General features: G+C 41.6%; 3 protein-coding genes across 13 annotated transcripts; 2 read left to right on the top strand and 1 right to left on the bottom strand.

Annotated features, from left to right (window-relative positions):
• Window positions 1–1,830: 1,830 nt before the first annotated feature.
• LOC112560162 (metalloproteinase inhibitor 3-like) lies at window positions 1,831–15,887 on the bottom strand. Of its 3 annotated transcripts, none has more exons than XM_025231789.1 (4): window positions 15,620–15,887; window positions 2,612–2,736; window positions 2,293–2,398; window positions 1,831–2,066 (listed from the first exon to the last, which is right to left on the bottom strand). In XM_025231789.1, the coding sequence occupies exons 1-4, from the start codon at window positions 15,732–15,734 to the stop codon at window positions 1,924–1,926; spliced, it is 489 nt and encodes a 162-aa protein (XP_025087574.1). In that variant the 5' UTR covers window positions 15,735–15,887; the 3' UTR covers window positions 1,831–1,923. The 3 variants fall into 3 exon arrangements, with proteins under 3 accessions (XP_025087574.1, XP_025087573.1, XP_025087575.1); XM_025231788.1 differs by lacking the exon at window positions 15,620–15,887 and adding an exon at window positions 3,514–3,758; XM_025231790.1 differs by lacking the exons at window positions 1,831–2,066; window positions 2,293–2,398; window positions 2,612–2,736 and adding exons at window positions 13,832–14,084; window positions 14,317–14,422; window positions 14,645–14,766 and having other exon boundaries at window positions 15,620–15,881.
• LOC112560163 lies at window positions 3,978–8,261 on the top strand. 3 transcript variants are annotated; one of them, XM_025231794.1, is made up of 4 exons: window positions 3,978–4,493; window positions 6,411–6,719; window positions 6,936–7,012; window positions 7,926–8,261. In XM_025231794.1, exons 2-4 carry the CDS (start codon window positions 6,542–6,544, stop codon window positions 8,031–8,033), a joined length of 363 nt encoding a protein of 120 aa, XP_025087579.1. In that variant the 5' UTR covers window positions 3,978–4,493; window positions 6,411–6,541; the 3' UTR covers window positions 8,034–8,261. The 3 variants fall into 3 exon arrangements, with proteins under 3 accessions (XP_025087579.1, XP_025087576.1, XP_025087578.1); XM_025231791.1 differs by having other exon boundaries at window positions 3,981–4,493; window positions 6,502–6,719; XM_025231793.1 differs by lacking the exon at window positions 3,978–4,493 and adding an exon at window positions 5,552–6,068 and having other exon boundaries at window positions 6,502–6,719.
• Window positions 15,888–16,552: 665 nt separating the features above from the next.
• LOC112560160 (cyclic nucleotide-binding domain-containing protein 2-like) lies at window positions 16,553–23,078 on the top strand. Of its 7 annotated transcripts, none has more exons than XM_025231786.1 (12): window positions 16,560–16,910; window positions 17,505–17,701; window positions 18,521–18,748; window positions 18,967–19,043; window positions 19,407–19,515; window positions 19,784–19,858; window positions 20,424–20,512; window positions 20,971–21,044; window positions 21,589–21,662; window positions 21,844–21,998; window positions 22,430–22,506; window positions 23,015–23,033. In XM_025231786.1, exons 3-11 carry the CDS (start codon window positions 18,653–18,655, stop codon window positions 22,440–22,442), a joined length of 762 nt encoding a protein of 253 aa, XP_025087571.1. In that variant the 5' UTR covers window positions 16,560–16,910; window positions 17,505–17,701; window positions 18,521–18,652; the 3' UTR covers window positions 22,443–22,506; window positions 23,015–23,033. The 7 variants fall into 7 exon arrangements, with proteins under 7 accessions (XP_025087566.1, XP_025087567.1, XP_025087568.1 ...); XM_025231787.1 differs by lacking the exon at window positions 23,015–23,033 and adding an exon at window positions 22,977–22,995; XM_025231781.1 differs by lacking the exon at window positions 21,589–21,662 and having other exon boundaries at window positions 16,553–16,910; window positions 22,977–23,078.
• Window positions 23,079–23,334: the final 256 nt, after the last annotated feature.

The following is a 23,334-nucleotide window of genomic DNA, read 5'->3' as shown; positions in this document are numbered from 1 at the left end:
GTCCTTCTCTAAGTACAATCTTTCTTTCAGGCTCTAAGTGAATCTTTCGTGAACACCTTCACTGTCCTTCCTTCAAACTGAAATCTGTGTTTGTCGCTGTTCACGTGCATTGAGCTCATTGCCAGTGGGCAACTCTTTTTATTTCTTGTTATTGTATTTGCAATTAGATTAATCAACCACATAGTCTTGTCAGTAAGACTTGGATAGTCTATCAGCGTTGTAAGTAATTCTGATTGGTCAAAGCTAAGGGGCCCTGTTGAGGGTACATTTCCTTCCCATTCATGTGGCTCTTGATTGAGAGTCCATGAGGTAGCACTTGAATTCTTAACTCTGTGTGCGTATCCAAGCACGTGCTGATGTGTGAGGTCTGCATGACTTCTGATCCATTATGTCGAGATAATGTTTCCTGTCTCACGCCGCGGACGTAACTGCAGTCGGCTCCATCGGAAGAAACCATCGCAATTCCCTTCCGTGAGAAAGTCGCGGGGAAACTTCTCACGGCGCTGCCCGCGTCAACAACATCTTCACCTCTCTGTCAACCCCTCGGAAAGTATTTCAAGCCCACCGCCCTCGTTTTGTGTGAAAGGTGCGCGACATTCCAGAGAGTCCGTCTCCAGCAGTGACGGTTACTGTATTCCGGGGGGGTCAACCTGTGACGTCACAGCGCTTCCTGCGCCATGGTGACGTTCGTCGAAGTTTTGACCAAAACAATGTCACGAAGGTCACTCAGCAATGTTTCGAGTCTGTTTTATCATTCATTGGAAGACGCGTAAATAAAACATCTTAGAATGTATAAAATAAACAATGTTCCAGAGAAAGAGAAAAAAATATCGAGAGAAAAAAAACATTGCTTAAGGTTGGTTGTCCTGAGTTCAGATCTCATCCCGGGCACTCTGTGGATGTGTCTTGTCTCTGGATGTGTCATCTGTTTACAAGACTGGCTGCCTTACAGTGATATTTTCCCGCCCCTTCATTGTATGTTCTCGTTAATTTAGATTATGATATAGGTTTATCACTTTGTTCTCTCCCTTACCCAGCTTAAATTTTATTATGCTGCTTTGTTACTGTTCTGCTCATCCTTTCATTGTCTGGAATAAACTGATCAATCAGTCCGTCAGTGTGTCTGTTGTTACTGGTATCTCCATTATTTTATGTTCGCTAGGCTTTACACTTGCACTTCCTCTTCTTTCTATCTCCGTCTCTCTCTCTCGTCTTTCTTTGCTTGCACTTTTCTCATCCGTTTGCATGTCTGCACTTATTTTTATATATTAAATTAAATACTCCCATGTGTACAAAAGTACCAGGACTGTGTCTGAATAGAAGTGAAAATCATATCAGTGTGTCTGTTCTACATTCAATCATCGTTATGAAAATGGAATTTTCTGGAAAACTGAAGACAGACATATGTACTGACAAATTAGTTAGACTTAACCATCTTGCTGACAAAACATTGCATTTATTTAAGCAAATAGAAAAGACTTTGTAATGTTTTAAACGTTGTTGATGTATAGACACAATTTAGAAATGTGTCATAGCACAATAAATAATAATGAGGACACGTGATTTACTGTGACAGTCATACACTCAGCTAAAGACATAAACACGAAAAGTAGAAGCTGTAATGTCCTTACTGCTTCTCTCCCTCTCTCTCTCTCCCCTGCTTTTATTTCCCTACTTTTCTTTTTTGCTGTGTACTGAATGAAGGTGCCTCAAGACCTCAAATTGTTTTGAATGAATGTGTCAACAATGAGAGGTCAGTATTGAATGAACGTGTGTAAAGAATGAACTGTCACATAAACTGTATTGTCTGCAGTGAATAAAAAGACTTCGTTACAGGTAAGCAAAACTTTATTGCAAAGCGCGATACACCGCAGTAAGGATCAAAGGGAGGCCACGGTCTTGTCACGTGACAGACGTGTCCAATCACGGCTGTGTGTCAGCAGCAGTGGCTGTGCAATGGTCTGGGATGACAGTCGAGATATAGTCCTTGTCTTCTGCATCCAACCTGCTCCACGGAGTGTTTTGATCGCAAAGTCCGGTCCTGAATATTCCATTGTCGGCGTAGACTGCAATGAGAATGTGAGAGCATGACCGGCATGCACCTTGACCCTGCTGAGTTCTCATTCCTCTATATTTCTCTACATTTATATAACACAGGACAAGACGACTTTCGGTCGGTGAAGAATGACATGTCTATCTGAACACTTCTTACTATGGCATTGCGGCAAAGCAGACTTTTTTTTTCAAAAAGTATTAAAAGACGGACTGACAGATAAGGGGAAGACAACTCACCAAAGAAGACGTAGGGAATATCGAGTGCAAAGCTGATACCACACAGATTGCTGACAACAGCTGTCTTGACTGTTATTGTTGTCAAGTTCGCGAATTCCTGTTTGGCCTGCAAAGAGTGTCATCGCCAAACTTCATGAACAAATAAATACAAAAATCTGCTGCGAACGAAACTTTAACAAACTTCTCTCTGCATCCAGAATGGGAGGAACGTGTAAAAAGCATTAAAAGAATTGATTGGTTTATTAATTGATTGATTATTTGGTTGGTTAGTTGGTAAAGAAAACTAGAATATTTTATTAAGAAGAACATAGCATTGTACCCAGAAGACTTGGTCCACTTGTATGGTGTAAATCCAGGAAGAAAGCTGATCCAACATAAAGGAGTCTTCTAAATCTGTTGTTGTCGGACCTTCCTTGAATTCTGACAGAGCTGTTCCTTTAATTACTGAAATACAACAAAAACAGATTAGTCTGCACTTGCATGGTTCAAACATTTCAACAGACAGTTCCCCCGCGGCGTCCGTGCTGATGCGCATATCCAGCTTTTGCAGATCCAACCCGACTACCTACTACTTAGAAAAACCTATCGTAACACCCATTCAGAAAAGAATGTTCACATTAAGAAACTGAAATGTTCAAGCTCATGAGACACAAGTGAACTATGGTGAGGGACATCTCCATCGCCAGTCGAGTCACCGCTGTACACAGCTCTGACGAAAGATAGGTTTGTGACAGAAAATTAAATAAATTGATTGTTCCAACAAAAATATATATTTAAATTCAACTGACTCTACTCAGGTATTTGTTTCGTAAACGTTTCACCACTCTAGTTAACTGATGATGTGATCGTGAATTATCTAAGTGCTCTCTGGCTCAAAGTTCCTAAGTTACTAAGATGAGCACAAAACATTTGATATAACCAAATGAAGTCAGTGTTGTTGTCCCTGAACTTTGCTGAAGTTTTCTTTGTGCATAAGTGCGGAAATTTTTCAGACTTCAGGAAAGAGGAGGAAAGGTGAGGCCGACAGGTGTTCCCGTCCATCCAGGGGTCCGCCCCGACCTGCCCTCTAAAGTCCATCATCCCCGCCCTCCATCACTTCGCTGGTTAGTTTGTCACGTGACATCTTAACGCCCTCAGATGATGTAATACATGTGACACATGCACTGAGAAACTCGAGTGGTCAAGTCAACCTAAAAAGCAGAGGAATGGTCAGATACTCACTCATGTCTTTCCGGCAATACCTGTCGAGAGAAACCACTGGGACACAGCTGCAGCCATCGCTGATGGTCACCGAGGCCCACAGAACGACCACCACAGAGAACAGCACTCTAGTCATGGCTGCTTTGTCCAGCTGCTGTCTCCCACTCTGTGAAAGCAATGTAAGGAGAGATGAAATAACAAAGGCAAGGGTTTCTCAGTAAAAAATATTTTCGCTTGGTGACTGCTGTGGAAAAGGCTGGCGACAGCTGCAGGTTATATAGCATCGGATGTCCCCGGGGAGCCTCCTTCTAGAGCTACAGACTAATTACTTTCGTGTAATTGTCACTCGTGTTGATGTGTGTTTGTGGGGGAGAGCAGGGTAAAACAATTTTCTCCCCCCTTCCTACGCCGTAAAGGGCAACAAGCAGCAAAGTAAGAGTTATCTCCCGCAGAGAGCTTTAGGGACCTCCAGCATCCCACACGTGGGTGTACATGTACAACGCTGCTACGTGGTGAGGCTACGTTGGACGTACACAGTAGATAGGTCACGTGGTACTTTTACGTTTTGGGCTTCAGGGGGATTTGATAAACAGAAGGAAAGGGAAGAGAGGAGAGGACAGGGATAAGAGGGCTGTGAACACTGATGAGCCATGTTGATACTGTTACATGCTTATGAATGAAATGTTTACCTGCTGTAGAAGTGAGCCTATTTTTGTCTTCTAAGTGTGTGCGTGCGTTAGAGAGAGAGACTACGTCACGACTTGCTGTCTGCGGCGATCATACGTCGTGAGTTCGTTTCCTGTCTCACGCGTCTAGACATAACGAGACTTGGCGTACAGGAAGAAGCTCGTACATTTGTCTTTCGTTAGAAATTTGTCAACAACAAAGCATCGGTCTGCGCACGCCCACGGACAAACTCACCAACAGACATTCCATGCCCCTCCCCACCTTGCGAAGAAGTGGGTGGCGTGTCGTGCGAGATGCTGTTCTAATCCACGCAAGTAAGTATTCTGCTGTTCCTTCCACATTTCTTTGTCTATGCACGACAGGAATGCTTATGTCGCAATGTCCATCGTAAACAGTAGTGACTGAGTATGACTAAAACATCTCGTATATTTTTCGTGTTTACAAGAGAGTGGTAGACACTAATACCCACTCTACCACAAGTCTCTCACGTTCAAACGAGTGTTAATTATTCTAATCATTTTACATTAGTATATAAACTCAGATGTCTCTCTTTCAAGCAGCATTACCAATCATTAGTCGATTAATTCTATTTGTAGAAGATAATAACCCTAGTGATAGTTAACCGTGGTGTGCTATAAGAAAGGTCAAAGTTATTATGTTTGGCATGTCCAGTTATGTTCATTTAACTCTTTCCTGAGCTTGAAAATGCAGGCTTGTATTTAAATGCCACCAAGACATGCATGAAAAAACAAAGGCCTTCTCAGAAACAGCTGGAAACCTTGGCTTGAAGGTCAGCACAAAGAAAACGAAAAGTATGAGAGTGAACGCCAGAGTCCAAGACAGCATCAAACTAAATGGAGAAGAGATTGAGGAAGTTGACAGTTTCACCTATCTTGGGTCCAAAATGTCAAACACTGGGGATGCGGAGGTGGAGATTCGAGCCCGACTGGCGAAAGCCAGCCAGGCCTTCGCCTCACTCAGGAGCACATGGAAGGCAAAAACATCAGCCAGAAGATCAAGCTGAGAATCTTCAAGTCAAATGTGATCAGCACCCTCCTTTACGGATCAGAATCATGGAAGATGACCAAAACCATCAGTAACAAGCTTGACGTCTTCCAAAACAGATGCCTCAGGCGCATACTTAACATCTTTTGGCCAAACACCATCAGCAACGAAGAACTCCACCGAAGAACTGAAACCGAGTCCATCACCACGCAGGTTCAACGAAGGCGTTGGCGATGGATTGGACATGTGCTCCGCCAGCAGACAGCAGACCTTTCCAGAGTCGCCCTACGATGGACTCCAGACGGCCGAAGAAAACGAGGCCGCCCAAAGGAAACTTGGAGAAGAACAGTGGAAAGGGAGATGAAAGGAAAGGGCTGGACATGGGGTCACCTAGAGCGGGTTTCAGCCGATCGACATCGGTGGCGGACTCTGGTTGAGGCCTTATGTGCAACCTGATGCACGAAGAGGAATAGATAGATAGATTTAAATGTAGCAACAGAAAAGTCATATTTTATGAATTAATATGAATGTTAACTGACATTATCGTGAACATCGTTAATAAATACCTCTCGTGCTCTAGAGAGCTGACAAAGTCAGGACACGATTAGTCTTTGATAATGAATGCGACCCTCCCACCTTTAACCTCTGCGTGCCGAGCTTGACGTAATTGCCATGGTGACATTACAGAGCGCAATGGGCGGCTAAAGATCATCCTCGGGAAATTATCTCCAAGTTGTTCACAGTGGAGTGTACATACGGGCAACCCACACTGAGCGGACATTTACAAGCGTGACATTCAGCCTCAGTAGTTCCGTCCTCAGAGACAGACAAGCCGCAGGATCCGGTTTGGCAGGAAGTGCGCAGAACTTCGAGATCCTGGTCGCGTAGGGCAATATTTGTATTTCTAACTTTTGAGAAAGGATTTGATGGCGTCTAAAACAAACAAACAAACAAACAAACAAACAAACAAAAAAACAACAACAAAAAACCGCACATGATACAATTGCCATTGGTCACGTGGTTTTAAGAGGATGTATCCCTCTTAAGAATAGCCAGTTAATATAATCCTATTTATTTCAGACATTCTTCTTTGATATAAATAAATAAGAAAGTAAATAAACACACGATGAACCGTCTGCAACGTCTCTGCTCCCTTTACAAAGAACAAGAATGGAAATATGTGTGAAGTGTCTTTTAATCAAACTGCAGTGTAACCGTTTATTCAGACAGCAGTGGAAGCTCCCAGCAGCCCTCGTACATACATGCGTGACGTCACACGAGGTGCGAAGACGTCACGAGTTCTTGATACCGTTTCAGGCACGTGACGTCAGGACGCCAACTTTGCATCCTAGTTGCCATGGCTACTAATGTTTATCTCGAGGCTGTGTACGATTTCCAACACTTCCCGCTGCCGCACTCATCACCGAGTATTCCGAAGATGACCTTAAAAAAGAGAAACGCCGGCACCCGCACAGCACACCGTGAACACCACGAAGAAAAAGAAAAATCTTGTGTCATTGCTGACACTCGAAAGGGTAAGAACAGAGAGTATGTCTGTCTGTCTGTCTGTCTGTCTGTCTGTCTGTCTGTCTGTCGGTGGTCTGTCTGTCTGTCTGTCTGTCTGTCTGTCTGTCTGTCTGTCTGTCTGTCTGTCTGTCTGTCTGTCTGTCTGTCTGTCTGTCTGTCTGTAGAAGTTTCCGTCTGTTAAGAACGATCCACAGTGAAAGTTTCTTGTCCTCTGTGTTCATCAGGTCAAGCGCCGCTGGCAAAAGGCTGTAAAGGTCGTCATCACAGTTCAAAGGGTGGCTGGGATTGCAGAGGCGTTGAGGTAACAACATGTCTTTTAACCTGCCTGTCATTATGTTCACTTGTTTTTCTCATAATGGTTCTATTGTTTCTTCAGATTTATAACATCATCATCATCATTAATTAATTAACAGAGCGCACAGAACCTTTATTCACGCGGGGTAGACATTGCTGATGGTCCACCGCCATTTTCTAAGTTTTCTTTCCCGGTAAAATAAGTATACTTAAAGATGCCTGTGATAAGGCTCTCCTGAACTGACGTTCCTCTCGTTTTCCTCTTTCTTACTCTTCTTCTATCTTTTTGTTTTTCGTTTTTAACCTGTCTGCTGCTAAGAAAGTGTTCCTTGTAACTAAACAGACATCCGGACCATGCCAAAACATTCATCGACATCACGGAAGAGGAGTACTCACGGTACAGGCAAACTGTCATGGGCACCGCGTTCTCTAGTGGTTTGACCCTGAAAGAGAGAGCGATCCGGTGGCGCAACGGTTAGCGCTGTTAGCGCCTGTCACCAATACAGTGAAGGTTGGCTGCCCAGAATTCATTTCTCGTCTCGGGCACGCTGATCTTTCTCTGCACGTGGCATCTGTTTACGGGGCTGGCTGCTTGCCGTAATATAGCCTTAGTTGCTGGCACGGCGTAAAACACCAATTCCCCCCCCCTTGACCCTGAAAGAGGTACATTATCATCATTGCCATTGTCATTGTTCTTCTTTATCCTCTTCTTATCCTTCTACAATGTATTCTGCTTTAATCACCATCTCTTTTTCTTGAAAGTGTCGCTTAGTCTTTACTAGAGTCAATTTGTCTGACTGTACCTCGCAGACTCGCCATTCTCTCATCTCTATCGCACTCTATCTATACTGAAATATTTCAACATTTTAAAACAGCCGAATGAATGAATAAGTGAACGGTTAAATGTCTTTGTGTTCCAGACGATGCTCAGCCATCACGTGTGCAGGATTCTCAGCACACCTCCTGTCCACCGTTCTGACGAGGACATCAGGCATGGGACCTCTTCGGGAAGAAAGTTGGGTCCCTAGCGGGTTTTGGAAGAGGGACCCTAAGGGGACCTTGTAGGGAATTCCCACGTGTTCCCATGTTTTCCCACGAAAGACCCATCCACCTTCCCACGAAAACACCATTGCATACCCACCGATCGCCCATGAAAAGTCGTGTTTTCCCATCAACTTCCCCACTCCCACACCCCTCTTGCTGCATCCCTCACCGTATCTCACTTTTACTTACACTGGTACACAGGCTTGCACACCATGAAGAAAACATTCAACAGCTTTTCAAAATCTCGTTTCCTCACAACCCACAAATAGTAGGCAAGAAATATCATTAAACAATTTTATTATTTACAACAAGAAACATTTTTAACAGTTTACATTATTTAAAGCATTAAAGTTGTTTTTGAACATAAGCATTCATCCAATTATTTACATAAAAATTGCAGTCAATAATTTTTACCCCATGAAAGTTATTTTTGAAATAATTATTTATAACATAAAGTCAAACAATTTACATAAAAGATAGAAAAATATGACACCAAAAATCGATCCATGAGTGGTGGAATCCCTATAGAAGAAAAGAAAAAAGTTACAATGTATTTACATATTTTGATTTTTGCTATGTAAGTAGAACTAACCTCTCACATAGATGAAAGCTTTACTCTTTCTTTATGCACTCAACACGGGTGGCCGATTTTTCCCCGCTCACTTGTTACACAGTATTCACATTGGGCTGATGCATTGTTGTATTATGCAAAGTCACTGAACTGGGGATGAGAAGGGACTACGAAGACAACGAGTTACGTGGAATGGTCAGATGCCTCCCAGCACTTGCCTATGTATGTGAGGAAGACATTGTTGATTCCTTCGAATTGCTTGCAGAGTCAATGCCACAACATGATCGCATGCCGGAACTTCTATCCTACTTCGAGCATAAGTATATACTGTATATATTGTTAAAGAACATTAAATTTACTAGCTTATATAAACTTTAACTAATGTTGTAGATGCTCAAATGACGTTGAAGTTAAAAGCATGATTTGAATTTGAATTTCAATTAAATTTTTCGCTGACTTCATAATTTTTTTAGTTAAGGACTTAGTTTAGGGATTAAGTGTCTGGGGATTAAGTGCTTAGGGATTAAAAGTCTAGGGGATGAAGTGTTGGGGATTAAATGTCGGGGATGAAGTGTCTGGGGATTAAGTGACTGGTAACCATGGCCGCTCACTTGTTACGCAGTATACACATAGGGCTGATGCATTGTTGTAATTTTTTTAGGCCATTACAGCTTGTGGTTTAAAAGAAAAACTTAATAAATAAGATAGTTTAGGCCTTTATGAACACAATTATCTCCCTTACATGACGAAGGATGTATGTTTGAACGAAAGTCTCGCCGATATTCTACACTACCTGTCCTTTTCGATGGTACACATTGTGAACATCATGCATCTGAAACGTCGAATAACATCCCAGAGAATATTCCTGCTTCAGATGAAGGAGAATTTGACCACGAATGGTGTAAAAATGGTTTTCATCTGCTCCCGAATTTTTTGTTTGAAATGTGTAAAAAAAAAAATTTTCCAAACTTCACATAATATACTTAATTTTGGTTGGATTATCATAAAAGTGAGTTCACAAGCAAGATTAAGGTAAATTGTTCCACTTCGACACATTTTGATCTGTCATAATCAATTTAAATTGCTGTTCTATCTTGTTTAGTTATTTTTTAATAATTTTTGGAAAAAGGGTAAATTCATGCGTACAGGGGATTTCACCGCCTTTAGCCTTGCATAAAGAAAGAGTTAAAGCTTTCATAAATCTACTAATTACTAGTGACATTACAAGAACTTGAACAAGAGTCGAATAAAAAGATTTTTAAACGGTAATGTCTTGATGGCCATTTGTGTGTATAAGAAGTTTTGGATAATATCTGAAAGTAACAAATTAATCTTTAGTACAAAAAGTAATGTAAATAGGCCTACTGAATAAATCCACAAAGAATAAAACAATGCTCACATTAATAATTTTAACTTGACAAACTCATTTGTAATTCCACTCACCATTACATGGCATCACCCTTCGAATCATTCCTCAATCCATGTCTCTTGGACTGCGGCTGTGCACAAATAGAAATTGTAAGGTAGACTTAAATGCTATTGTACACAATAATAAATTTGTAAATGTAGAGAAAATAATACTTAGATTCACTATTTTTTATAATTGTTCGGAAACTTTGTCCTTTTAAGTTCATATTGATGTACACCTCAAAGAAATCAAAACCAAACAAAAACTAAGCACCAATTAATGTACTTCTCAGCTGAAGTGACTGGAAACTTTTTCCCCTTTGGTTCCACTGAGCCAACTCTGAAGAAAGCAGCCGTTTTAAAATTCTCCGTGCACGAGAGGTGCTGAGCCTGTTAAAAAAAATCTTTAGTTCTTTCCACCATGTAAAATATTACAATACAAATACACAATAAATTAATTCACTGGATTGGGTAAGTTTAAGATATAATGCTGAACCCTACTCCACTGATGAGGGATCAATGGTTGCATGATGAATATAGCTACAAACCAGACCCAGTCTCTTAAATAAACCCTAGTGGGACTTCAGAGAAAATAATGGCATTAAGTGACTCAAATCACCAAGTTAATTAAGAGTTTAATCAAAGCTATTCTTTATGAAAGTAGAACAATTTTAGTGGTCATAGTTAATAGACACACAGACTGCTCATTTTGACACCATGAAAAGCAAGTGACAGAATTATTTTATAAATAAAATCTATGCATATAAAATACTACATTATTTTGTACTTCATAAAATGTGTATTATTTGTTAATACAAATATTATACTGACCACACATTCTTGTCAGGAGAGTTAACCTGTAAGCCGATGCTACGCCTGCCTGTTTGTTAAATGGTTTATCAAGACTGTAAAGCATAACATATATATATTAACTGATATATTAGCTAAAGCTAAAGGTAACATTTAAAAAAGTCTCTAGTACTAACACATGATACTTAAATGACATACTACTTTTGTTCTAGATCCTTTCTTCATCAGCTCCTCTTTTCCCATATTTTGAAGAAGCAGGGTGACCTGATTCAGTTTGTGAACTACATTCTGTAGTGCTTTGGTCTGCTCATCAACTTTGCTGAGAACTCTGTTCAAAAATGTATTTGAAATCAAAATATTACTTTTAGTCTTTAAAGTAATGACAAAACAAAACTATAGATGTAAGTCTCTTGACAATTTTTTTAATTAACAAAAAATGTTTAGATGGATATAATAAGGATGTGCATGTAGACCACTAAAAACACAAAACCTGTGCTTGTATAGTGATCCTCATGAAATCAAAGAAGGAGAGCAAATAAACTTACTGGTAAAATTCACTGAGCCAGACCTACAGTCAGTGTGATCTGCAATTAAAGATTGTTATAATTAGTTCTTTTTGTAAATCATGTAAAATAAAATGAAAAAATGGCATGCAGCATTTTAAGAGAATAGAAAATATATGTGATCACATACGTGATTGTTAGAAAAATGACAGTCTTTGACAAAGTTCATTGCATAGCATTGGATTTCATACATTTTGTTTTAATTTTAAAGTGTATAAGTACAAAAATAAAATTCTTTCTTCTGCTTTGCAATAATTTTCCAAAATTTTAGTTGTTCAGAAAGCAATGTGATTGTCTTGTTGCTTTCCCCTAGAATGCACCAAGACGTTTGGTAATCGCAGCACCACTGTTATTGAGAAAGCAGACGACGAATTTCAAGCATGACTCAATGAGTTCATGTCATAACCCATCATGCACTGTCACCTTGCTTCCGCCAATCGTATTCGCGCTCAACATTTCATTTCTGTAATTAGTAAATAAGTGCAATTAGTAGGCAAGAGATACGATTAAGCAATTTGATTATTTACAACAAGAAGGATATGGTTAAACCATTTAAATTATTTACAGCACATATAGAAGACAGCGTCATGTAAAAGCGACTTGCTAGCGATGTATGTGTGAGACCTGCCGGGTACAACACGTGAAACATTTCACAAAAAGCACTACAATACTTATATATGATCATAAATTATTCATGACTATCCACTGTTATAAAGTACAGTTGTTTTAATGGCATCTTTCACTTAACTTTATTAAGACTTACTTAATGTCTGCGCGCAGGTCAAAGCGAGGCCGGCCGGTGTGACGTCGCAGCTACACGCGGGGAGGGGGAACAGAGGGGGGGGAGGGAAACAGCGGGTGGAGGGATGCGACACGATCACGTGGCTACCAAATCGAGCTCGGCTGAAGCAAAAAAGCGTGATGGACGCGTCATGCAGTTTAGGATCGAATTACACGCTTCCCTCCTAAAAGTCTCACTTCCCTATAGGGGCCGTTCAAATACCCAAAGCCCTTGCACGCTGGGTTGCTTCCTTCAAACTGTAATCTGTATTTGTTGCTGTTCACGTGCATTGAGCTCATTGCCAAGTGGGGGTAAACCCTGGTTGTTATTGTATTTGCAATTAGATTAATCAACCACATAGTTTCTTTCAGTAAGACTTGGATAGTCTCTATCAGCTGTAAGTAATTCTGATTGGTCAAAGCTAAGGGGCCCTGTTTAGGTTTCATTTCCTTCCCATTCATGTGGCTCTTGATTGAGAGTCCATGAGGCAACACTTGAATTCCTAACTCTGTGTGTGTGTAACCAAGCACGTGCTGATGTGTGAGGTCTGCATGACTTCTGATCCATTATGTCGAGATAATGTTTCCTGTCTCACGCCCGCGGACGTAACTGCAGTCGGCGCCATCGAAAGAAACCATCGCAATTCCCTTCCGTGAGAAAGTCGCGGGGAAACTTCTCACGGCGCTGCCCACGTCAACAACATCTTCACCTCTCTGTTAACCCCTCGGAAAGTATTCCAAGCCCAGCGCCCTCGTTTTGGGTGAAAGGTGCGCGACATTCCAGAGAGTCCGTCTCCACCAGTGACGGTTACTGTGTTCCCGGGAGGACAACATGTGACGTCACAGCGCTTCCTGCGCCATGGTGACGTTCGTCGCAGTTTTGACCAAAACAATGTCACGAAGGTCACCCAGCAATGTTTCGAGTCTGTTTTATCATTCATTGGAAGACGTGTAAAGGAAAACATCTTAGAATGTGTAATGTTCCACAGAAAGAAAAAATATCGAGAGAAAAAAAAATCAACATTCGTTATGGTTGGTTGTCCGGAGTTCAGATCTCATCTCGGGCACGCTGTTCTTTCTCTGGATGTGTCATCTGTTTACAAGGAAGTGAACATCCTAGCAGTGCCAGTGTGTCTGTTCTACATTCAATCATCGTTATAAAAATATAATTTTCTGAAAAACCGAAGACAGACATATGTACTGACAAATTTGTTTGGCTTAACCATCTTGCTGACAAAACATTGCATTTATTTAAGCAAATAGAAAAGACTTTGTAATGTTGTAAAGGTTTTTAATTTATAGACATAATTTAGAAATGTGTCATAGCACAATAAATAATAATGAGGACATGTGATTTACTGTGACAGTCATACACTCAGCTAAAGACATAAACACGAAAAGTAGAAGCTGTAATGTAACCCTAACCCTGTAATGTCGTTACTGGTTCTCTCACACTCTCTCTCTCCCCTCCTTTTATTTCCCTACTTTTCTTTTTTTCTGTGTGCTCAATGAAGGTGCCTCAAGACCTCAATTTGTTTTGAATGAATGTGTCAATAATGAGAGGTCAGTATTGAATGAATGTATGTAAAGAATGAAAGACGATTCAAGTGTCACATAAACTGTATTGTCTGCAGTGAATAAAAAGACTTCGTTACAGGTAAGCAAAACTTTATTGCAAAGCGCGATACACCGCGACATCAGCACAGTAAGTGTCACAGGGAGGCCACGCTCGCGGTCTTGTCACGTGACAGACGTGTCCAATCACGGCTGTGTGCCAGCAGCAGTGGCTGTGCAGTGGTCTGGGATGACAGTCGAGATATAGTCCTTGTCTTCTGCATCCAACCTGTCCCACGGAGTGTTTTGATCGCAAAGTCCGGTCCAGAATATTCCATCGTAGCCGTAGACTGCAATGAGAATGTCAAAGCAGTGACCGGCATGCACCTTGACCCTGCTGAGTTCTCATTCTTCATATTTCTCTACATTTAAATAACAAAGGACAAGACGACTTTCGGTCGGTGAAGAATGACATGTCTATCTGAACACTTCTTACTATGGCATTGCGGCAAAGCAGACTATTTTATTCTTCAAAAAATCTTAAAGACAGACGGACTGACAGATAAGGGGAGGACAACTCACCAAAGAAGACATAGGGAATATCGAGTGCAAAGCGAATGCCGCACAGACTTTCGGCAACAGCTGTCTTGACTGTTATTGTTGTCAAGTTCGCGAATTCCTGTTTGGCCTGCAAAAGAGTGTCATCGCCAAACTTCACGAACAAATAAATACAAAATTCTGCTGCGAACGAAACTTCTACAAACTTCTCTCTGCATCCAAAGTAAAAGAATGGGAGGAACGTGTAAAAAGCATTAAAAGAATTGATTGGTTGATTAATTGATTGATTATTTGGTTGGTTAGTTGGTAAAGACAACTAGAATACTATATTAAGAAGAAAATATCATTGTACCCAGAAGACTTGGTCCACTTGTATGGTGTAAATCCAGTCAGAAAACTGATCCAACACAAAGGAGTCTGCTATATCTGTTGTCGGACCTTCCTTGAATTCTGACACGGCTGTTCCTTTAATTACTGAAAATACAACAAAAACAGATTAGTCTGCACTTGCATGGTTCAAACATTTCAACAGACAGTTCCCCCGCGGCGTCCGTGCTGATGCGCATATCCAGCTTTTGCAGATCCAACCCGACTACCTACTACTTAGAAAAACCTATCGTAATACCCATTCAGCCAAGAATGTTCACATTAAGAAACTGAAATGTTCAAGCTCATGAGACACAAGTGAACTATGGGGCGGGACATCTCCAGTAGAGTCACCGCTGTACACAGCCCTGACGAAAGATAGGTTTGTGACAGAAATTTAAATAAATTGATTATAAAAATTGATTATATTATATATAAAATATAGATAAAATATACTTTATATATATATATATAAATATACTTTATTGATTATATTATACATAAAAATATATATTTAAATTCAACTGACTCTACTCGGGTGTTTGTTTCGTAAACGTTTCACCACTCTAGTTACCTGATGATGCGATCGTGAATTATCTAAGTGCTCTCTGGCTCAAAGTTCCTAAGTTACTAAGATGAGCACAAAACATTTGATATAACCAAATGAAGTCAGTGTTGTTGTCCCTGCACTTTGCTGAAGTTTTCTTTGTGCACAAGTGCGGAAATTTTTCAGACTTCAGGAAAGAGGAGGAAAGGTGAGGCCGACAGGTGTTCCCGTCCATCCAGGTGTCCGCCACGACCAGCCCCCTAACGCCCCTCATCCCCGCCCTCCATCACTTCGCTGGTTAGTTTGTCACGTGACATCTTAACGCCCTCAGATGATGTAATACATGTGACACATTCACTGAGAAACTCGAGTGGTCAAGTCAACCTAAAAGCAGAGGAATGGTCAGATACTCACTCATGTCTTTCTGGCAATACATGTGGAGAGGAACCTCTGAGATACAGCTGCAGCCATCGCTGATGGTCACCGAGGCCCACAGAACGACCACCACAGAGACCAGCACTCTAGTCATGGCTGCTTGTCCAGCTGCTGTCTCCCACTCTGTGAAAGCAATGTAAGGAGAGATGAGATAACAAAGGCAACGGTTTGTCAGTAAAAAATATTTTCGCTTGGTGGATGCTGTGGAAAGGCTCAGACCCAGGCTGGCGACAGCTGCAGGTTATATAGCATCGGATGTCCGGGGAGCCTCCTTCTGGTGCTACAGACTAATTACTTTCGTGTAATTGTCACTCGTGTTGATGTGAGTTTGTGGGGGAGAGCAGAGTAAAACAATTTTCTCCCCCGTTCCCTTCGCCGTAAAGGGCAACAATCAGCAAAGTAAGAGTTATCTCCCGCAGAGATCTTTAGGGACCTCAGCATCCTACACGTGGGTGTACATGTATAACACTGTTACGTGGGGAGGCTACGTTGGACGTACACAGTAGATAAGTCACGTGATACTTTTACGTTTTGGGCTTCAGGGGGATTTGATAAACAGAAGGAAAGGAGAAGAGATGAGAGGACAGGGATGAGAGAGGCTGTGAACACTGGTGAGCGCCGTGTAGGCTGCCAAGACTTGTTGTTATGACCTTTGACGTGTGTTGTGACCCTATGCACTCAAGAAATATTGCTTTCTCTTCCATCCCATCATGTGTGCACCAGACTTAAAGATTCTTGTCTTTGTCATTGATTTTGTTTTTGTCACCCGTTTCGCGTCTGTCAAATAAAAAAAAAAAAATCCATGTTGTTACTGTTCCATGCTTATGAAGAAAATGTTTACCTGCTGTAGAAGTGAGCCTATTTTTGTCTTGTAAGTGTGTGTGCGTGCGTGCGTGCGTGCGTTAGAGAGAGAGAGATTGCGTCACGACTTGCTGTCTGCGGCAATCATACGTCGTGAGTTCGTTTCCTGTCTCACGCATCTAGACATAACGAGACTTCGCGTACAGGAAGAAGCTCGTACATTTGTCTTTCGTGAGAAATTCGTCAACAACAAAGCATCGGTCTGCACACACCCACGGACAATCTCACCAACAGACATTTCATGCCCTTCCCCACCTTGCGAGGTGTGTGGCCTACCGTGGCAAAGGGAGGAGGCGGCTGTAAGGCGGGGGGAGAAGGGACAAGTAGTGTTTGGTTTGTAGCCCGATGAAGTTGGTGGCATGTCGTGCGGGATGGTTGCTGTTCGAATCCTCGCAAACACGCCGGCTGTGTAAGTATTCTGCTGTTTCTTTCACATTTCTTGGTCTATGGAATACTTATGTCACAACGTCCATCGTAAACAGTAGTGACTGAGTATGACTAAAACATCTCGTATATTTTTCGTGTTTACAAGAGAGTGGTAGACACTAATACCCACTTTACCACAAGTCTCTCACGTTCAAACGAGTGTTAATTATTCTAATCATTTTACATTAGTATATAAACTCAGATATCTATCTTTCAAGCAGCATTACCAATCATTAGTCGATTAATTCTATTTGTAGAAGATAATAACCCTAGTGATAGTTAACCGTGGTGTACTGTAAGAAAGGTCAAAGTTATTATGCTTGGCATGTCCTGTTATGTCTCTCCTGAGCTTGAAAATGCAGGCTTGTATTTCAATATAGCAACAGAAAAGTCATATTTTATGATTTAATATGAATGTTAACTGACATTACCGTGAACATCGTTAATAAATACCTCTCGTGCTCTAGAGAGCTGATAAAGTCAGGACACGATTAGTCTTTGATAATGAATGCGACCCTCCCACCACCTTTAACCTCTGCGTGCCGAGCTTGACGTAATTGCCATGGTGACATTACAGAGCGCAATGGGCGGCAAAAGATCATCCTCGGGAAATCAACTCCAAGTTGTTCGCAGTGGAGTGTACCGACGGGCAACCCACACTGAGCGGACATTTACAAGCGTGACATTCAGCCTCAGTAGTTCCGTCCTCAGAGACAGACAAGTCGCAGGATCCGGTTTGGCAGGAAGTGCGCAGAACGTCGAGATCCTGGTCGCGTAGGGCAATATTTGTATTTCTAACTTTTGAGAAAGGATTCGATGGCGTCTAAAAAAAAAAAAAAAAAAACAACAAAAAAAAAAAAAATACCGCATCTGATACAATTGTCATTGGTCACGTGGTTTTAAAAAGTAAGAGGTTGGTCTTTACGCCCATTGTTACTCGTTATTTCGTACACTGCTCAGCTCTCTAAGTTGAGCAATCAGTTCCATTTGTATGAACTGAGCGAGAGAGGGGTGTCTGTGAGATGGGAGGGAGGTAAAATGTACAAATGGAACTTTATTAGTCATGATGAAAAAAAAACCAAAAAGAAAACAAGGAGCGTGGAGTAAAAGTGGTTGAACTGGATGGTTGAAAGTTTGGGTTGGATTGTTGGCTGGACGGCTGATCAGACAATTGGACTGTTGATTGAACGATTGGATGGTCGATTTGATAACTGGATGGCTAACTGGATATTTGGATGGCTGGTTAGATTGTTGTGTGGTTTATTGAATAAATAAATAGAAAGCACAACAAATTCGAGAAGGTTAGGATGCGTCCCTCTTAAGAATAGCCAGTTAATACAATCCTATTTATTTCAGAAATTCTTCTTTGACGTAAACAAACAAATAAATAAACAAACACACCATCAACCGTCTGCAATGTCTCTGTTCCCTTTACAAAGAACAAAAACGGAAATATGTGTAAAGTGTCTTTTAATCAAACTGCAGTGTAACCGTTTATTCAGACAGCAGCGGAAGCTCACAGCAGCCCTCGTGCGTACATGCGTGACGTCACACGAGGTACGAAGACGTCACGAGTTCTTGATACCGTTTCAGGCACGTGACGTCAGGACGCCGACTTTGCATCCTAGTTGCCATGGCTACTAATGTTTATCTCGAGGCTGTGTACGCCCCGGGCGAGATTTCCAACACTTCCCGCTGCCGCACTCATCGTTGAGTATTCCGAAGATGACCTTAAAAAGAGAAACGCCGGCACCCGCACATCACACCGTGAACACCACGAAGAAAAAGAAAAATCTTGTGTCATTGCTGACACTCGAAAGGGTAAGAACAGAGAGTCTGTCTGTCTGTCTGTCTGTCTGTCTGTCTGTCTGTCTGTCTGTCTGTCTGTCTGTCTGTCTGTCTGCCTGTCTGCCTGTCTGTCTCTCTGCCTGCCTGCCTGCCTGCCTGTCTGTCTGTCTGTCTGCCTGCCTGTCTGTCTGTTGAAGTTTCCGTCTGTTAAGAACGATCCACAGTGAAAGTTTCTTGTCCTCTGTGTTCAGGTCAAGCGCCGCTGGCAAAAGGCTGTACAGGTCGTCATCACAGTTCAAAGGGTGGCCGGGATTGCAGAGGCGTTGAGGTAACAACATGTCTTTTAACCTGCCTGTCATTATGTTCACTTGTTTATCTCATAATGGTTCTATTGTTTCTGCAGATTTATCTCATCATCATTAATTAATTAACAGAGCGCACAGAACCTTTATTCACCCGGGGTAGACATTGCTGATGGTCCGCCGCCATTTTCTAAGTTTTCTTTCCCGGTAAAATAAGTATACTTAAAGATGCCTGTGACAGGTGCGTGTGTGGAGGATGAATATACTTTTATAAGGCTTTCCTGAACTGATGTTCCTCTCGTTTTCCTCTTTCTTACTCCTCTTCTACCTTTTTGGTTGTCGTTTTTAAACTGTCTGCTGCTAAGAAAGTGTTCCTTGTAACTAAACAGACATCCGGACCATGCCAAAACATTCATCGACATCACGGAAGAGGAGTACTCCCGGTACAGACAAACTGTCATGGGCACCGCATTCTCTAGTGGTTTGACCCTGAAAGAGGTACATCATCATCATCATCGTCGTCGCCATCGTCATTGTTGTTGTTCTTCTTTATCCTCTTCTTATCCTTCTACAATGTTTTCTTCTTTAATCACCATCTCTTTTTCTTGAAAGTGTCGCTTAGTCTTTACTAGAGTCAATTTGTCTGACTGTACCTCGCTGACTCGCCTTTCTCTCATCTCTATCGCACTCTCTACTCAAATATTTTAACTTTTTAAAACAGCCCAATGAATGAATAAGTGAACGGTTAAATGTCTTTGTGTTCCAGACGATGCTCAGCCATCACGTGTGCAGGATCCTCAGCACACCTCCTGTCCACCGTTCTGACGAGGACATCAGGAAGGTGAGTCCTCGCCCTGCAGTCGCCCCTGGAACTCATCGCAGTCTTGCTGCTGCCTCAGTAAACCAAACAGACTCCAGAGAGAGCTGAAAAGACTTACTGCAGCCTTTGTAATAAGTTTCCAACATTTCCATGAACTTGGTGACGGTAGCCCAGGTGACCAATTACAAACTAAGACGACAGTGACGATGAACTGCTCACAATAATTTTTCCTCTAAAATAATTCTAAATAATAAGGTCAGTATCAAGCGGCAGTACATCACAGAATAGTTTATATATATATATATGTTTCTCTCCTCTTTCCTTGTAATAATCCTTAGACATGGTAGAAAAGAAGTCTTCAGCCCACATCCTGGTCACGAAGGATCAAATGAAATCTTCACATTTTTGAAGGCGGCCTACGAGCCTCATTCAACCAGCGCTGTTTTGTTTTTTTTTTTTTTTTTGCTAAGGTGTAGGATGTTCGCTGCCGATTGCGTGGGTTGTTGTTGTTGTTGTTGTTTCAGAAGGTATGCAGTCGTGCTTTTGAAGAGGTGAACATTTTGCATGTCATGAACTTTTCTTTCAGGTGGTGAACGGTTTACGTTTCATCCGGGAATTCACTGCCTATCCTCCACACGTGCAGACACAGCTGGCCAGAATTGGCTGGTACTGCAAGTAAGCCTCACTGTTCATCAAAGCCTTTACCATCTCATTTCTAGCTTTGTCCTTCCTTTTTTATACCTCTTACACCTTTCGTCTCTTATTTTACACGTCAGCTTTTTTATTGTCTTTCTGTGTGTGTGTGTGTGTGTCTCGCATAACTCGTTTCATAGTTTTATTATTGAATTATACATAATTGTGTTTATATCGCAGTGTTCTCAAGTGCCTGTCACGTGCACTTACAAACGAACTATCGCACCAGAGAATCCTCCTTCTCATCTTTGTCGTTAACAAAAATATTTCTTTGAAAAAAAAAAAAACTGGTAACTACGTTCATTTTTCTGTTGTTCTGTTTTTCGAGTTTCGGCAAAATATAAACGAATAAAGAGTAGAATACGACTACAGAGAGGGAATCATCAAAAAGAACAGATAAATCATGCAACACTAAGCTTGTCTTGTTCACTTGTTGGCAGAGTGCAGCCAAACAGGATTATTATTCGCCAAGGACAACCACCCGATGCTTGCTACTTCATCCTTGGAGGGCAAGGTAGGCTATGTTATTACACACACACATACACACTTTGTACGAAGTACGGTTGCCACACTCGCAGGACACTAGGAACCCTGCTTACAACAGTCAAACACAGTCAGCTGGTGTGGTTTGGCCACGTGACTCTGCACGACACTTTGTCCAAGACTGTCGTCCTTCGAGGTTGAAGCAAGGGTAACCTGAGAAAGAGCGGACTAACGAACGTGGGGTAGACAGGTAGTCCTGTGTAGGACCTCCTCCCTATCGACCAAGACCAAAACCGGTACGAGCAGCGAGCCTTGTCGGGTGGCTAATCTATCCGTGTGGTCCGCACCCTCACAGACGCACATACACACCCGCGCACCCACACACACCCGCATTCATCAGAAAATTCTTACTCCTCTTTACATAGACAGATGCGCACTCACACACACAGAACACATACAAAGACGTATAGGTATATTAAACGAAGAGAAACTGTAAACAACAAGTTTTAAGTATGAAAACATTTCTGTGTGTGACTGTGAAAAACATCCTGGACGCCACGTTCTTTCCTGGCCAGCCCTGGTCAAGAAGATGAAGCGGGACTCCACTGCTCGAGTGGAGACCATCCTGCACCAAGGAGCTTGCTTTGGGGTATGAACCAAGCACGAATGTACCATACACAGACAGCCAGACAGACATCCAGACAGACAGCGATATCTCTCTTCCACTTGTCTGCCCTTTAGATGCTCTCTTTCTCGTGACTGAGCTTTGTTCTTTACCCTTGTTCGTTGTGTCGTGCGAGTTCCGATGGTGCCATGCGGTGCTGTCGCAGGAGCTGGCTCTGCTGTACAACAGTCGGCGGGCACGCACTGTGGCGTCGAGAACAACGGTCCACATGTTGTGGGTACTTGGCGAGGACTTCCTCGACATCTTCCGGGGCCCCAGGACAGTTCACAACACCATCCCAGACCATATCAAGTATCTGGGGTACTGTTTCTGAACCGATAAAGATTGTAAAATCTCTAGTGTTCAATACATCATTGCATTGATAAAGACTGTTTCAGCTTAACTAAATGTTTTATAAAGAAATATCAAAAATTGCGCAGCATTGTGCTTGTATTTGTGCTTAATTATTTTTACTTAACATTATACTATCCTTCATAAAATGAGTTTTCCCCCTCCTGACTTTCCCTTATCTGTAACTTTTTGAAAGAAGTGGCCAGAAAATAAACAAAGTTAAAAACGAGAGAAATATTAAGGTTGTGTAGCTTTGAGATGTCTTGACAGTGATAAACTTTTGCCCAAATCACTCCCATTTAGCTCTTGAATTGCAAGTAATGAGTAATGAGCAAGTAGTGAGCTTATTGAACTTCAACAGTCTGCGTCGAGTGATTCGCCCTACTGTTGTCATGCTGCAGGAAGTTGACCTGATGAAAGGTTGGCCCATGTCTGAACTTTACGACAATCCTAGCTACTGTCGGACACTTTACTTCCGGTATGCTAGGTTATTCTAATAAGGAATATCCTAATTACAGTGTTCCTCTCAATTCATCAAAAAGCATGCTATTCGAATGTGAAACTATTAGAAATATTTTGTGAGGCGTAAACTGTGATATTTTTATTTTAAATAAATAAATGTTTGTGATGCTGTACTCTTAGAAAAACTTTACTCGGTAAGCTTTCGTTTTTAACTTAAGAATTGATTTATTAATTATCCTTATTTGATTCCCGTTCAAAACATTTGCCCTTCATGAAAATTTGAGGAGTTGCGACAAGACAAAAAGACATTTTTGAAATTTTGTGTATGCGGGCTTTTATGATGCCATGATATTGTCAAAAAAAAAAAAAAAACAAGTCTTACTAAACAATTTGACACTATTTAACAAGGTAATACTGAACGATTTTTTTTTACAATAAGAAGGTATTATCTCCTGGGAATTGAACTAATGTGAGCTCTGTGTTCAGTAAACGACCGTCCAGTGTTCAAATCCTCTCATCTCCAGGAACGATACGGTTATCGTAAGAGACAGCAACAGACTCCCAGTGGCTCTACATCGTTGCGGTCGGTGGGTTATCTATCCTGTTGTTCTCATGGTCACATCCATAATACCTCATTCTTCTCAGCTAATCTTGGTTTCATCGCTTCATCTCTGCCTTTGTCCAGTGTTGTTACAGTATATCAAACATGCGAACTCTTGATGAGTAGATAGAACATTTCTGTTAACCAGAACAAGAGTATTTTATTTGTTTATTTTATTTACTTGCCAGGAACGTGCGATTGGTCGCAATGCTCGTGCCACAAATGAAGCTCACCGAAAGAGAT

The sequence above is a fragment of the Pomacea canaliculata genome, linkage group LG3, assembly GCF_003073045.1.
Source record: "Pomacea canaliculata isolate SZHN2017 linkage group LG3, ASM307304v1, whole genome shotgun sequence".
NCBI classification, from domain to species: Eukaryota; Metazoa; Mollusca; class Gastropoda; order Architaenioglossa; family Ampullariidae; genus Pomacea; species Pomacea canaliculata.
Note: the sequence above shows the minus strand (reverse complement) of the source record. Positions and strands in the feature narration are given on the sequence as shown.

What these genes read in the sequence shown, in the direction of transcription:
- LOC112560163 (XM_025231794.1), top strand. Translation starts at nt 6,542, where the DNA reads ATGGCTACTAATGTTTATCTCGAGGCTGTGTACGATTTCCAACACTTC. An exon ending in CATTGCTGACACTCGAAAGG is followed by an intron (nt 6,720 to 6,935) that starts GTAAGAACAGAG and finishes TGTGTTCATCAG; the next exon opens with GTCAAGCGCCGCTGGCAAAA. An exon ending in GGGATTGCAGAGGCGTTGAG is followed by an intron (nt 7,013 to 7,925) that starts GTAACAACATGT and finishes TTTGTGTTCCAG; the next exon opens with ACGATGCTCAGCCATCACGT.
- LOC112560162 (XM_025231789.1), bottom strand. Translation starts at nt 15,734, where the DNA reads ATGACTAGAGTGCTGGTCTCTGTGGTGGTCGTTCTGTGGGCCTCGGTG. An exon ending in AAGTGGACCAAGTCTTCTGG is followed by an intron (nt 2,399 to 2,611) that starts GTACAATGCTAT and finishes CACTCTTTGCAG; the next exon opens with GCCAAACAGGAATTCGCGAA. An exon ending in TATTCCCTACGTCTTCTTTG is followed by an intron (nt 2,067 to 2,292) that starts GTGAGTTGTCTT and finishes TTCTCATTGCAG; the next exon opens with TCTACGCCGACAATGGAATA.
- LOC112560160 (XM_025231782.1), top strand. Translation starts at nt 18,653, where the DNA reads ATGACCTTAAAAAGAGAAACGCCGGCACCCGCACATCACACCGTGAAC. An exon ending in CTGACGAGGACATCAGGAAG is followed by an intron (nt 19,859 to 20,423) that starts GTGAGTCCTCGC and finishes CTTTTCTTTCAG; the next exon opens with GTGGTGAACGGTTTACGTTT. An exon ending in AGAATTGGCTGGTACTGCAA is followed by an intron (nt 20,513 to 20,970) that starts GTAAGCCTCACT and finishes ACTTGTTGGCAG; the next exon opens with AGTGCAGCCAAACAGGATTA.